The sequence below is a fragment of the Cyclopterus lumpus genome, chromosome 5 (assembly GCF_009769545.1).
Source record: "Cyclopterus lumpus isolate fCycLum1 chromosome 5, fCycLum1.pri, whole genome shotgun sequence".
In the NCBI taxonomy this organism is placed as follows: domain Eukaryota; kingdom Metazoa; phylum Chordata; class Actinopteri; order Perciformes; family Cyclopteridae; genus Cyclopterus; species Cyclopterus lumpus.
The window spans coordinates 23329929-23345526 of NC_046970.1; the positions used below are offsets into that span (position 1 = coordinate 23329929).

Here is a 15598-nt window from a genome sequence, read left to right on the forward strand (position 1 = left end):
GTGTACTCAGAGAGAGTAAAGGAACAACTGTCTTTATAAAAGACAAACCATCGACAATATTAGAGGACACGGTACTCACTGTCGTTAAACAATACTTTTACAAATGGACTTAAACATTTTCACTTGGTGAACAATACAAATAGTTCAAAGAGACCTCACAACAGGTCACATTCTTTTTAGTAAACAATAAATTCAATTGAATCCCAAAATGTAAAATTATCTTTGTCACTGGAGAACTGTGACAGTGTGACGTTAAACAAACCCTTTACAATAAAAGGATAAACATATTGATCTTAAAACAGATCATTTCTCAATAATCACATTATGTGACGGAAAATGTATTATGACAAAATGTCCATACAAAGGACAATTAATATTTTGGATAAAATGTATCAATGTTATTTAAGAGGTAACAAATATCACCATTTCATAATATTGTACCAACACATGACACTGCAAGAAATAAAATATCACAGCAAAATTTGGACATTAATTCAACATTTCAGAGTAAAGAAAGGATAAACATTTGGATCTAACAACAGATCAGTTTGGAGTAATCAGAGAGATTAAAGTCCTTTAACATGTGTCAAAAAGAAGAGTTACGGTTTCTGATCAAAATGATCAATAACAATAAAAAGATACTAATGGTATCTGTAGCTTTAACACTCCACCAGTACATAAGTACAGTGATGTATAGTAATAATTGATGATGCAATCAGATTTGCTTCATGCAACATGCATGACCAGATGTTCTCTTTCTCAACTTGAAAGATAAAGTTGATGTTATTTCCTCAGGAAACAAAAAAACAACCTTCTGCACAAACAGAAGAACAAGTTCATAACATTTCAGAAGAATTCACTTTGACCAATGTGGTCATCTCAGTGTGTCTGGTAGTAGCTCCAGGCTGTAGGTGTCTACCACGGCCTCCAGAGGGCGCTGTTGACTGGACTCTTCTCTTTGCTGATGCTGGTCTGGACTGTGGAGCTCAGAGGAGAGAAGTCAGCCTCTCTCAGGCTCTTATCAGAGGAAGACTGCAGCTTGTTGAAGTGGTTCATCAGTCTTCTCTGCTGTTGATTCTGCTGCTGCAGTCGTCTCAGGACACAAACGGTCATCTCCAGGATGTCTGCTTTCTCCAGCTTGGAGTCTGGCTGCTGTTTGAGGAACTCTGGATCCAGGAGAGACTTGAGCTGCTCAATGCTGCTGTTGATTCTCTCTCTGCGTAACTTCTCCACCAGAGGCTTTCTGATCTGGAGAAAGAGGAACAAGGTCATTAATACACTTCATCTGGACTATAGAGTTAGCATGAAGAAGGATAGCTTCTCATCAACAACATTTACATCTTCTTGAATCTTTAATTTACCTTGTGGGTCAGAGTCAGATGCTCCTGAGAATTGGTCATTGCTGCAGTGATTGTAGGAGCCATGTCTGGATCTCTGTGCTGTAGAGGTCTCTGTAGAGAGAATCTGATCTCTGCTGGCTCCATCCCTCCTATTTATAGTCCCACATCTCCATATGAATGTGTGGGTCTTGGTCTAGTTGGTGTTTCCCACAGTCTCAGCCAATCAGAGAGCTTGGTGAGACAAAGAGGGCTGCAGCACACTTATCGCTCTTAATTCCTGGGGGACAATGGTTAGATCTCAGGGGAGCAGGTGGAGGACTGGGGGGGTGGTGGAGGGAGACTCTCAGAGCTCTGTGTGAATCTGGGAAAGTGGTGACCCTGTAGAGAGCAGATCTGCTGCCTGATGCTGGGATCAATGACTTTGACTGAGCACACGCTCATCAACCCATCACAGGGAAAAGGAATTAGTGTCCCATCAATAAAATATGGTTTACATTCATGTGTTAAAGAAATATGAAAAATAATTTGATATTTGTTGTCTTGTGATTTTTATTGAATGAAAAGTTAAAACATGTGAAATCAATATTATGGGTTAATTCATTCAGATTTTTTTTTTTATATGTATACTTGAACATTCAGTCTTGATTGATGCTTCTCCAGAAATGCACCATTTTGTAATTGTTTCATATGTCCGTCACCAGTTTGATGCCCATTCCTGATACTTGAAACCAGCTCAACACTCATCATCCTGCTGTCCGGATGCAGCAGAGTCTGGTGACACGTGCCTTGTCGTCGCTGTGAGTAACAAGTCGAGCTCAGTTTCCCACACTGACTCCCTGTATGGTCAGGTCAATGAACCACAAAGGCACTTCTGTGACAGATGCTGGCTGTGTTGTCATAGAAACGGAGCCTGACGTCACCAACCATCTGGAGGGAAAGAAGCCCATTGGCTGTTTCTGACTCTTTGAAAAGTTTGACGTTTTGATTAAATTATATTTATCATAGTTTTAACAAAAACCTGAATCATATCTTACTTTCAGTGTCCAATCATATTCATACATTCTGGACCTCATCGTAATCGTGCCTCATTATTGACCAATAGCTGGATCAAACCTCCAGCTCTCCACATGAAGGTGGGAGGCTTCAGGAGCAGCTGTTTCCTGAAGTGTGCCAAATCTCTTTAGAGAATTCCTCGGCTGCTGGTGGGATGAATGTCATTCACACTCCAGTCTTTCCTCCAGAGCTTTCCCACACTCCGTCTATTAGCAGTAAATAGGCATGTGCTCCTCCTAATAATGGATCCTTTAAACACAGTGTGTGACGTTAAGGAATGAGGGGGGGGGGGGCTCCGCATAAATGAATTCTCATGAAAGTGAATAGCTGATACAGAACATTAAGTTAAACTGCCGAAGGCAATTTCTGAGGTATTTGCTGTGTGAATGTTGGAAAACTTGAACAGCAATTTGCCTCAAAAGTCTGAAAGATACAAAAACTAAAATTAATATGAGGAAGTCTCATGTTTTGTATACGGTTTAAAAAGAGGTAAAGTTAGTAGTATTAAAGATAGAGACCTGAAAAGTAATGTCAGACTTGAAATGTCTAGGTTGAAGAAATTTGAATGATTTTAGCTCCAATAAAAGTGGGAACAAATATTAGTAAAGACCTTAAGTTTTGAAAGTTTCCAACATTCAAACTAATCAAACAAATTATTCATTAAAGAGTAACTGAGGGGAAACTTTTTAAACACCATGTTAAAATGATTGGCTCTCATTTGATAAAATAACACAATTCTAAAAAGGGTTTTGTTCTCATTTATATCAGAAAAGAACATTTAGAAGCAAAGTTATTATTTAAAACAAGTCCCAGTTTTAAAGTCCAGGGTCTCTTCTAGTCTCCGTCCCTTCAGGGCAAAGGTCTGGATCTGTTGTCCCTCAGGGCTCTGTGAGTGAGCTTCCTCTGGTTTCCCACACTCTGTCCTTTGACTGAGGAACAATAGAAGTGTGTCTCATTACGCATCTCATGAGACACAATGTCTGACGTCTCTAAAGAGGGAGATGCTTCACTTTAAAGCTTTTACATTTAAACAACTACAATTCTAAATTACACCAAAATAAAGTAAATTCCCTCTTTTGGTTTGATGAATTGACTTACTCCATATCGAGTGATGTATCATTTATAATCCCTCTTTATGAATAATTATAATCTAACCACATTCCTATACGTAGTTTAATCATAATCAGGAATGTTGCTGTTGACATCTTGATTTATCATTCAAAGATACGATCAATGATGGAGAGATCTATCAGTTATGATGACATTAATAAAGAAATCACATGAGAAGATATAGTTTTCAGTTAGAAGTGTTTGTTTATTCAACGAGTCACAAAGAGCCTCATGAAGTATGAACGCTCCAACTAGAGGTGATGATTCATCACAACAACAACTTGTAGATTTCTACAAGACACAGTGTACTCAGAGAGAGTAAAGGAACAACTGTCTTTATAAAAGACAAACCATCGACAATATTAGAGGACACGGTACTCACTGTCGTTAAACAATACTTTTACCAATGGACTTAAACATTTTCACTTGGTGAACAATACAAATAGTTCAAAGAGACCTCACAACAGGTCACATTCTTCTTAGTAAACAATAAATTCAATTGAATCCCAAAATGTAAAATTCTCTTTGTCACTGGAGAACTGTGACAGTGTGACGTTAAACAAACCCTTTACAATAAAAGGATAAACATATTGATCTTAAAACAGATCATTTATCAATAATCACATTATGTGATGGAAAATCTATTATGACAAAATGTCCATAAAAAGGACAATTAATATTTTGGATAAAAATCATCAATGATATTCAAGAGGTAACAAATATCACCATTTCATAATATTGTACCAACACATGATACTCTGCAAAAAATAAAATATCACAGCAAAATTGTGACATTAATTCAACATTTCAGAGTAAAGAAAGGATAAACATTTGGATCTAACAACAGATCAGTTTGGAGTAATCAGAGAGATTAAAGTCCTTTAACATGTGTCAAAAAGAAGAGTTACGGTTTCTGATCAAAATGATCAATAACAATAAAAAGATACTAATGGTATCTGTAGCTTTAACACTCCACCAGTACATAAGTACAGTGATGTATAGTAATAATTGATGATGCAATCAGATTTGCTTCATGCAACATGCATGACCAGATGTTCTTTTTCTCAACTTGAAAGATAAAGTTGATGTTATTTCCTCAGGAAACAAAAAAACAACCTTCTGCACAAACAGAAGAACAAGTTCATAACATTTCAGAAGAATTCACTTTGACCAATGTGGTCATCTCAGTGTGTCTGGCAGTAGCTCCAGGCTGTAGGTGTCTACCACGGCCTCCAGAGGGCGCTGTTGACTGGACTCTTCTCTTTGCTGATGCTGGTCTGGACTGTGGAGCTCAGAGGAGAGAAGTCAGCCTCTCTCAGGCTCTTATCAGAGGAAGACTGCAGCTTGTTGAAGTGGTTCATCAGTCTTCTCTGCTGTTGATTCTGCTGCTGCAGTCGTCTCAGGACACAAACGGTCATCTCCAGGATGTCTGCTTTCTCCAGCTTGGAGTCTGGCTGCTGTTTGAGGAACTCTGGATCCAGGAGAGACTTGAGCTGCTCAATGCTGCTGTTGATTCTCTCTCTGCGTAACTTCTCCACCAGAGGCTTTCTGATCTGGAGAAAGAGGAACAAGGTCATTAATACACTTATTCTGGACTATAGAGTTAGCATGAAGAAGGATAGCTTCTCATCAACAACATTTACATCTTCTTGAATCTTTAATTTACCTTGTGGGTCAGAGTCAGATGCTCCTGAGAATTGGTCATTGCTGCAGTGATTGTAGGAGCCATGTCTGGATCTCTGTGTTGTAGAGGTCTCTGTAGAGAGAATCTGATCTCTGCTGGCTCCATCCCTCCTATTTATAGTCCCACATCTCCATATGAATGTGTGGGTCTTGGTCTAGTTGGTGTTTCCCACAGTCTCAGCCAATCAGAGAGCTTGGTGAGACAAAGAGGGCTGCAGCACACTTATCGCTCTTAATTCCTGGGGGACAATGGTTAGATCTCAGGGGAGCAGGTGGAGGACTGGGGGGGTGATGGAGGGAGACTCTCAGAGCTCTGTGTGAATCTGGGAAAGTGGTGACCCTGTAGAGAGCAGATCTGCTGCCTGATGCTGGGATCAATGACTTTGACTGAGCACACGCTCATCAACCCATCACAGGGAAAAGGAATTAGTGTCCCATCAATAAAATATGGTTTACATTCATGTGTTAAAGAAATATGAAAAATTATTTGATATTTGTTGTCTTGTGATTTTTATTGAATGAAAAGTTAAAACATGTGAAATCAATATTATGGGTTAATTCATTCAGATTTTTTTTTTTATATGTATACTTGAACATTCAGTCTTGATTGATGCTTCTCCAGAAATGCACCATTTTGTAATTGTTTCATATGTCCGTCACCAGTTTGATGCCCATTCCTGATACTTGAAACCAGCTCAACACTCATCATCCTGCTGTCCGGATGCAGCAGAGTCTGGTGACACGTGCCTTGTCGTCGCTGTGAGTAACAAGTCGAGCTCAGTTTCCCACACTGACTCCCTGTATGGTCAGGTCAATGAACCACAAAGGCACTTCTGTGACAGATGCTGGCTGTGTTGTCATAGAAACGGAGCCTGACGTCACCAACCATCTGGAGGGAAAGAAGCCCATTGGCTGTTTCTGACTCTTTGAAAAGTTTGACTTTTTGATTAAATTATATTTATCATATAGTAGCAACAAAAACCTGAATCATATCTTACTTTCAGTGTCCAATCATATTCATACATTCTGGACCTCATCGTAATCGTGCCTCATTATTGACCAATAGCTGGATCAAACCTCCAGCTCTCCACATGAAGGTGGGAGGCTTCAGGAGCAGCTGTTTCCTGAAGTGTGCCAAATCTCTTTAGAGAATTCCTCGGCTGCTGGTGGGATGAATGTCATTCACACTCCAGTCTTTCCTCCAGAGCTTTCCCACACTCCGTCTATTAGCAGTAAATAGGCATGTGCTCCTCCTAATAATGGATCCTTTAAACACAGTGTGTGACGTTAAGGAATGAGGGGGGGGGGGGCTCCGCATAAATGAATTCTCATGAAAGTGAATAGCTGATACAGAACATTAAGTTAAACTGCCGAAGGCAATTTCTGAGGTATTTGCTGTGTGAATGTTGGAAAACTTGAACAGCAATTTGCCTCAAAAGTCTGAAAGATACAAAAACTAAAATTAATATGAGGAAGTCTCATGTTTTGTATACGGTTTAAAAAGAGGTAAAGTTAGTAGTATTAAAGATAGAGACCTGAAAAGTAATGTCAGACTTGAAATGTCTAGGTTGAAGAAATTTGAATGATTTTAGCTCCAATAAAAGTGGGAACAAATATTAGTAAAGACCTTAAGTTTTGAAAGTTTCCAACATTCAAACTAATCAAACAAATTATTCATTAAAGAGTAACTGAGGGGAAACTTTTTAAACACCATGTTAAAATGATTGGCTCTCATTTGATAAAATAACACAAATAAAAAAAGGGTTTTGTTCTCATTTATATCAGAAAAGAACATTTAGAAGCAAAGTTATTATTTAAAACAAGTCCCAGTTTTTAAGATCCAGGGTCTCTTCTAGTCTCCGTCCCTTCAGGGCAAAGGTCTGGATCTGTTGTCCCTCAGGGCTCTGTGAGTGAGCTTCCTCTGGTTTCCCACACTCTGTCCTTTGACTGAGGAACAATAGAAGTGTGTCTCATTACGCATCTCATGAGACACAATGTCTGACGTCTCTAAAGAGGGAGATGCTTCACTTTAAAGCTTTTACATTTAAACAACTACAATTCAAAATTACACCAAAATAAAGTAAATTCCCTCTTTTGGTTTGATGAATTGACTTACTCCATATCGAGTGATGTATCATTTATAATCCCTCTTTATGAATAATTATAATCTAACCACATTCCTATACGTAGTTTAATCATAATCAGGAATGTTGCTGTTGACATCTTGATTTATCATTCAAAGATACGATCAATGATGGAGAGATCTATCAGTTATGATGACATTAATAAAGAAATCACATGAGAAGATATAGTTTTCAGTTAGAAGTGTTTGTTTATTCAACGAGTCACAAAGAGCCTCATGAAGTATGAACGCTCCAACTAGAGGTGATGATTCATCACAACAACAACTTGTAGATTTCTACAAGACACAGTGTACTCAGAGAGAGTAAAGGAACAACTGTCTTTATAAAAGACAAACCATCGACAATATTAGAGGACACGGTACTCACTGTCGTTAAACAATACTTTTACAAATGGACTTAAACATTTTCACTTGGTGAACAATACAAATAGTTCAAAGAGACCTCACAACAGGTCACATTCTTCTTAGTAAACAATGAATTCAATTGAATCCCAAAATGTAAAATTCTCTTTGTCACTGGAGAACTGTGACAGTGTGACGTTAAACAAACCTTTTACAATAAAAGGATAAACATATTGATCTTAAAACAGATCATTTATCAATAATCACATTATGTGATGGAAAATCTATTATGACAAAATGTCCATAAAAAGGACAATTAATATTTTGGATAAAAATCATCAATGATATTCAAGAGGTAACAAATATCACCATTTCATAATATTGTACCAACACATGATACTCTGCAAAAAATAAAATATCACAGCAAAATTGTGACATTAATTCAACATTTCAGAGTAAAGAAAGGATAAACATTTGGATCTAACAACAGATCAGTTTGGAGTAATCAGAGAGATTAAAGTCCTTTAACATGTGTCAAAAAGAAGAGTTACGGTTTCTGATCAAAATGATCAATAACAATAAAAAGATACTAATGGTATCTGTAGCTTTAACACCCCACCAGTACATAAGTACAGTGATGTATAGTAATAATTGATGATGCAATCAGATTTGCTTCATGCAACATGCATGACCAGATGTTCTTTTTCTCAACTTGAAAGATAAAGTTGATGTTATTTCCTCAGGAAACAAAAAAACAACCTTCTGTACAAACAGAAGAACAAGTTCATAACATTTCAGAAGAATTCACTTTGACCAATGTGGTCATCTCAGTGTGTCTGGCAGTAGCTCCAGGCTGTAGGTGTCTACCATGGCCTCCAGAGGGCGCTGTTGACTGGACTCTTCTCTTTGCTGATGCTGGTCTGGACTGTGGAGCTCAGAGGAGAGAAGTCAGCCTCTCTTGGGCTCTTATCAGAGGAAGACTGCAGCTTGTTGAAGTGGTTCATCAGTCTTCTCTTGGACTGTGTCTTCCCCTGCTCCTTGGACAGGAAGTGTGTCACCTCTTGGACACATCTGGAGTAGCCCTGACCAACAGCTGCAGAGTCCACAGCTTGATTCTGCTGCTGCAGTCGTCTCAGGACACAAACGGTCATCTCCAGGATGTCTGCTTTCTCCAGCTTGGAGTCTGGCTGCTGTTTGAGGAACTCTGGATCCAGGAGAGACTTGAGCTGCTCAATGCTGCTGTTGATTCTCTCTCTGCGTAACTTCTCCACCAGAGGCTTTCTGATCTGGAGAAAGAGGAACAAGGTCATTAATACACTTCATCTGGACTATAGAGTTAGCATGAAGAAGGACAGCTTCTCATCAACAACATTTACATCTTCTCGAATCTTTAATTTACCTTGTGGGTCAGAGTCAGATGCTCCTGAGAATTGGTCATTGCTGCAGTGATTGTAGGAGCCATGTCTGGATCTCTGTGCTGTAGAGGTCTCTGTAGAGAGAATCTGATCTCTGCTGGCTCCATCCCTCCTATTTATAGTCCCACATCTCCATATGAATGTGTGGGTCTTGGTCTAGTTGGTGTTTCCCACAGTCTCAGCCAATCAGAGAGCTTGGTGAGACAAAGAGGGCTGCAGCACACTTATCGCTCTTAATTCCTGGGGGACAATGGTTAGATCTCAGGGGAGCAGGTGGAGGACTGGGGGGGGGGGGGGTGGTGGAGGGAGACTCTCAGAGCTCTGTGTGAATCTGGGAAAGTGGTGACCCTGTAGAGAGCAGATCTGCTGCCTGATGCTGGGATCAATGACTTTGACTGAGCACACGCTCATCAACCCATCACAGGGAAAAGGAATTAGTGTCCCATCAATAAAATATGGTTTACATTCATGTGTTAAAGAAATATGAAAAATAATTTGATATTTGTTGTCTTGTGATTTTTATTGAATGAAAAGTTAAAACATGTGAAATCAATATTATGGGTTAATTCATTCAGATTTTTTTTTTTATATGTATACTTGAACATTCAGTCTTGATTGATGCTTCTCCAGAAATGCACCATTTTGTAATTGTTTCATATGTCCGTCACCAGTTTGATGCCCATTCCTGATACTTGAAACCAGCTCAACACTCATCATCCTGCTGTCCGGATGCAGCAGAGTCTGGTGACACGTGCCTTGTCGTCGCTGTGAGTAACAAGTCGAGCTCAGTTTCCCACACTGACTCCCTGTATGGTCAGGTCAATGAACCACAAAGGCACTTCTGTGACAGATGCTGGCTGTGTTGTCATAGAAACGGAGCCTGACGTCACCAACCATCTGGAGGGAAAGAAGCCCATTGGCTGTTTCTGACTCTTTGAAAAGTTTGACTTTTTGATTAAATTATATTTATCATATAGTAGCAACAAAAACCTGAACCATATCTTACTTTCATTGTCCAATCATATTCGTGCATTCTGGACCTCATCGTAATCGTGCCTCATTATTGACCAATAGCTGCATCAAACCTCCAGCAAACCTCCAGGGGGAGGGGGGGGGGGGCTCCACATAAATGAATTCTCATGAAAGTGAATAGCTGATACAGAACATTAAGTTAATGTTAGTAAAGTATTAGTAAAACATTAGTAAAGACCTTAAGTAAAGACCTTAAGTTTTGAAAGTTTCCAACATTCAAAATAATCAAACAAATTATTATTATTCATTAAAGAGTAACTGAGGGGAAACTTTTTAAACACCATGTTAAAATGATTGGCTCTCATTTGATAAAATAACACAATTCTAAAAATGGTTTTGTTCTCATTTATATCAGAAAAGAACATTTAGAAGCAAAGTTATTATTTAAAACAAGTCCCAGTTTTAAAGTCCAGGGTCTCTTCTAGTCTCCGTCCCTTCAGGGCAAAGGTCTGGATCTGTTGTCCCTCAGGGCTCTGTGAGTGAGCTTCCTCTGGTTTCCCACACTCTGTCCTTTGACTGAGGAACAATAGAAGTGTGTCTCATTACGCATCTCATGAGACACAATGTCTGACGTCTCTAAAGAGGGAGATGCTTCACTTTAAAGCTTTTACATTTAAACAACTACAATTCTAAATTACACCAAAATAAAGTAAATTCCCTCTTTTGGTTTGATGAATTGACTTACTCCATATCGAGTGATGTATCATTTATAATCCCTCTTTATGAATAATTATAATCTAACCACATTCCTATACGTAGTTTAATCATAATCAGGAATGTTGCTGTTGACATCTTGATTTATCATTCAAAGATATGATCAATGATGGAGAGATCTATCAGTTATGATGACATTAATAAAGAAATCACATGAGAAGATATAGTTTTCAGTTAGAAGTGTTTGTTTATTCAACGAGTCACAAAGAGCCTCATGAAGTATGAACGCTCCAACTAGAGGTGATGATTCATCACAACAACAACTTGTAGATTTCTACAAGACACAGTGTACTCAGAGAGAGTAAAGGAACAACTGTCTTTATAAAAGACAAACCATCGACAATATTAGAGGACACGGTACTCACTGTCGTTAAACAATACTTTTACAAATGGACTTAAACATTTTCACTTGGTGAACAATACAAATAGTTCAAAGAGACCTCACAACAGGTCACATTCTTCTTAGTAAACAATAAATTCAATTGAATCCCAAAATGTAAAATTCTCTTTGTCACTGGAGAACTGTGACAGTGTGACGTTAAACAAACCTTTTACAATAAAAGGATAAACATATTGATCTTAAAACAGATCATTTATCAATAATCACATTATGTGACGGAAAATCTATTATGACAAAATGTCCATAAAAAGGACAATTCATATTTTTTATCAATGTTATTCAAGAGGTAACAAATATCACCATTTCATAATATTGTACCAACACATGATACTCTGCAAGAAAAAAAATATCACAGCAAAATTGTGACATTAATTCAACATTTCAGAGTAAAGAAAGGATAAACATTTGGATCTAACAACAGATCAGTTTGGAGTAATCAGAGATTAAAGTCCTTTAACATGTGTCAAAAAGAAGAGTTACGGTTTCTGATCAAAATGATCAATAACAATAAAAAGATACTAATGGTATCTGTAGCTTTAACACTCCACCAGTACATAAGTACAGTGATTTATAGTAATAATTCTTGATGCAATCAGATTTGCTTCATGCAACATGCATGACCAGATGTTCTTTTTCTCAACTTGAAAGATAAAGTTGATGTTATTTCCTCAGGAAACAAAAAAATAACCTTCTGCACAAACAGAAGAACAAGTTCATAACATTTCAGAATAATTCACTTTGACCAATGTGGTCATCTCAGTGTGTCTGGTAGTAGCTCCAGGCTGTAGGTGTCTACCACGGCCTCCAGAGGGCGCTGTTGACTGGACTCTTCGCTTTGCTGATGCTGGTCTGGACTGTGGAGCTCAGAGGAGAGAAGTCAGCCTCTCTCAGGCTCTTATCAGAGGAAGACTGCAGCTTGTTGAAGTGGTTCATCAGTCTTCTCTTGGACTGTGTCTTCCCCTGCTCCTTGGACAGGAAGTGTGTCACCTCTTGGACACATCTGGAGTAGCCCTGACCAACAGCTGCAGAGTCCACAGCTTGATTCTGCTGCTGCAGTCGTCTCAGGACACAAACGGTCATCTCCAGGATGTCTGCTTTCTCCAGCTTGGAGTCTGGCTGCTGTTTGAGGAACTCTGGATCCAGGAGAGACCTGAGCTGCTCAATGCTGCTGTTGATTCTCTCTCTGCGTAACTTCTCCACCAGAGGCTTTCTGATCTGGAGAAAGAGGAACAAGGTCATTAATACACTTCATCTGGACTATAGAGTTAGCATGAAGAAGGACAGCTTCTCATCAACAACATTTACATCTTCTTGAATCTTTAATTTACCTTGTGGGTCAGAGTCAGATGCTCCTGAGAATTGGTCATTGCTGCAGTGATTGTAGGAGCCATGTCTGGATCTCTGTGCTGTAGAGGTCTCTGTAGAGAGAATCTGATCTCTGCTGGCTCCATCCCTCCTATTTATAGTCCCACATCTCCATATGAATGTGTGGGTCTTGGTCTAGTTGGTGTTTCCCACAGTCTCAGCCAATCAGAGAGCTGGTCAAAAAGAATGAGCAGTGCTGAAATGCCACATGCTCGGTGGTCATACTACAAAGGGACAATAGTTAGGTCTCAGAGGAACAGATGGAGGACTGGATCAATGACTTTAATGAGTTGAACACGCGTAGTGAACCATCAACTTGTTATGTAGTTAAAGTGTAAGATTCACTTCCATCATGTGATGACTCGCATGCAACTAAATAACAACATCAGCATTATTTCACTAGAGTCTTCAATACAACTTAATAATATGCAACTCAATATATTGAGTTTCTTCTTCATATTTCAGGTTGAGACGTCTTGGTGTCAGCTGAAGCAGCTGAAGCAGCGTTTCATTTCAATACCTCCGCACTCCTTCTTAACCGCCGTCTCTTCGGGGCAGAGGTCTCGCGTCTTTTGTCGACTCACCAGTTCTGTGAGTCGCTTTGTCCCGGTTTCCCACACTCTTTCTTCTCACTGCTTCTTCTGAAGGATCAATACATGTGTGTCTCATTGTGTGTGTGTGGACAAGTGTGTGTGTGTGTGTGTGTGTGTGTGTGTGTGTGTGTGTGTGTGTGTGTGTGTGTGTGTGTGTGTGTGTGTGTGTGTGTGTGTGTGTGTGGCTTCTGCTATGGAGAAGAGTTTCAAGTAAACAGTTTGTTTGTTCTCCAGGCACCTGATGACTTTGGAAGCCCATTTCCGCCAATGTGCTGAAAATAAGCAAAATTCTCATAATTCTGAATTACCGGATTTTAATTTTTTCATCAGGGCCAGAAATGGATTTCCTTGGATAATTGCACCACAGTAAAAAAATAAAATTAAAAAAACGACAAGATAATTAGAATATTATAAAAGGCACTTTTTCAATCAATCAAATAGAAGTACTTTATGATAAAACAACCGTGGTCCAGATTGAATTGCCTATTATAAAAACACTGATGTAATTGTGACAAACAGCAATAATAACTTTGTACATTTCCCTGTCGGACTAATAACGTGATTGAACATGGTTTTATCCCAACAACAAATTGTAATGTGATTTTGCAGGTTTCCATTGACTATGACTGGCCTTTTTAGTTTTTCTGCTTTAAAGCTGAGCGCTAGAACAGAATATGTGTATATCTGGTGACTGTAGTTTAAAAAAAAAAAGTTAAAAAAATGTTATTAATGCCATCCGTGTCCCATTTATTTAAAGTAAAAATATTATTATTATTATTATTTTTTTTAAACCAACAGTGACATTTTGGGATTAAATTATTTTTTATTTAATGGATATAGAATGAATGAATTTGTATGATGCAGGTCGGCGCAATAACTGAGAAAGGAACATGTGGCCTCAATTAATAATCTATTCCAGTAACGCATTAATTCACCTTCTCAAACCACGACTAAAATAGCGACGCCTTTCAAGACGGGCCAGATATCAGCAACGTGTTGTGAACGTATCAGTGAAAACACAAAACCACCATGTCATAGCTAATTAAAATCTCTTTATTACAATCACATGTACATCATGAAAGTCCAAAAAAGCTTGCTGTCGTGAAAATTACCCTTGCACAGACAGATGGAGGTGGTGTTGCAGGCTGGATGGAGGGATTGTCAGATGGGAGTAAAACCAGTGTCGAGTTCCCCAGCAGCGAGTGTCTCCGCTCCAGTGTGCTTTTAATTTCACATCACATGAGGACAGCAGCTCTATTTTAAGCTCTCACTGTCCTTGTGTAACGTAAGCAAAGAGAGTGAAGGGGTGGGAGGGGGGGGGGGGGGGGGGGGGGGGGGGGGGGGGGGGGGGGGGGGGGATGAAAGATTCTTTCTTCGTCATCCATTATTCAGGCTGGTTGAGTCACAGCTGAGAGAAAGAGAGAGCGAAAACATGGAAGCAAACAGATTCCATGTTTTCTCTCACTCTCTCTTTCTCTGTCCGAGTTTGAGTGTTTTAAACCAACAGTTTGAATTCTCTGTTCGTCCTCCACGTTCTCTGGATGTCGGTTTACTTCTCTGTGTGTCCGGTGCAGAGAGAGGCTCAAAGACTGGTGGGCGGAGGGGAACTGCTAGCCTAGCTCGAGGCTGTCTGATTTATGAATGAACCAGTTGCTTTGGAACGGCAACCTCACTACGAGGAACAGAGCTTCCGAGAGGCCCAGTTTGGCCTCCCACTGTTGCGTGATTCAGCGATCTGGTGTCGTGACGAGTGATGGCGCTCTCCCTGGTTGGATTTAACAACTATCAGAGTTTGGTATTACAAATGGGAACGTAAGGGAAATGAAAAGGCAAGCGAGGCGAGGATGAGACTGGTTGTTCTCATCGAACGTAACAAAAAAGGCCTTTTGTGTTAAAATTCTTGTTCTTCTTTTTGGACTTTGCACTCTTTTCTTTTGGCAGTTTGCAAATTGTTGGGATTGATGCCTAGTTTGTGAGCGAAGAGGATTTTTCCTTCTTTTTCTCCGTCCACTACCACTGATGTAGACTGAAATATATATATAACTATCTGGATGGATTTCCATGAAATTTGGCGTTGTCATTTATGCCACCCTCTGGATTAATTGTGATCATTTTTAAGATGCATTTGAGTTTTTATCTTTAGGTCAAAATTGAACCAATACTTCATTGGTTCCCATCAGCCTTCAACTGAGCTCTTAGACAAAAGTAAATTAAACTACAAGTAAACTTGTAGTTTCCTTCTGCTCCCAATCGTTATGCCAACCAAGCTAAACGCATCCGGTAAAACCACAACTTGTGTGTTTTATATATTTCTATTTCTATACACATGTTAAATTCATAAGATTAAACGTTTAGCATTGCTTGTTGAACACGTGCCGGACACACAGAGAAGAAACTGAAACATGTGA

General features: G+C 39.2%; 4 protein-coding genes across 4 annotated transcripts; all 4 read right to left on the reverse strand.

Moving 5' to 3' along the window:
* Positions 1–915: 915 nt before the first annotated feature.
* LOC117731053 (transcription factor HES-5-like) lies at positions 916–1484 on the reverse strand. The gene is made up of 2 exons (XM_034533186.1): positions 1362–1484; positions 916–1248 (listed from the first exon to the last, which is right to left on the reverse strand). Exons 1-2 carry the CDS (start codon positions 1482–1484, stop codon positions 916–918), a joined length of 456 nt encoding a protein of 151 aa, XP_034389077.1.
* Positions 1485–4723: 3239 nt separating this feature from the next.
* On the reverse strand, positions 4724–5292 carry LOC117731054 (transcription factor HES-5-like). Its single transcript, XM_034533187.1, has 2 exons — positions 5170–5292; positions 4724–5056 (listed from the first exon to the last, which is right to left on the reverse strand). The coding sequence occupies exons 1-2, from the start codon at positions 5290–5292 to the stop codon at positions 4724–4726; spliced, it is 456 nt and encodes a 151-aa protein (XP_034389078.1).
* A 3242-nt stretch (positions 5293–8534) lies between these two features.
* Positions 8535–9193, reverse strand: LOC117731051 (transcription factor HES-5-like). The gene is made up of 2 exons (XM_034533183.1): positions 9071–9193; positions 8535–8957 (listed from the first exon to the last, which is right to left on the reverse strand). The coding sequence occupies exons 1-2, from the start codon at positions 9191–9193 to the stop codon at positions 8535–8537; spliced, it is 546 nt and encodes a 181-aa protein (XP_034389074.1).
* Positions 9194–12024: 2831 nt separating this feature from the next.
* LOC117731052 (transcription factor HES-5-like) lies at positions 12025–12683 on the reverse strand. Its single transcript, XM_034533185.1, has 2 exons — positions 12561–12683; positions 12025–12447 (listed from the first exon to the last, which is right to left on the reverse strand). Exons 1-2 carry the CDS (start codon positions 12681–12683, stop codon positions 12025–12027), a joined length of 546 nt encoding a protein of 181 aa, XP_034389076.1.
* Between the last annotated feature and the right edge of the window lie 2915 nt (positions 12684–15598).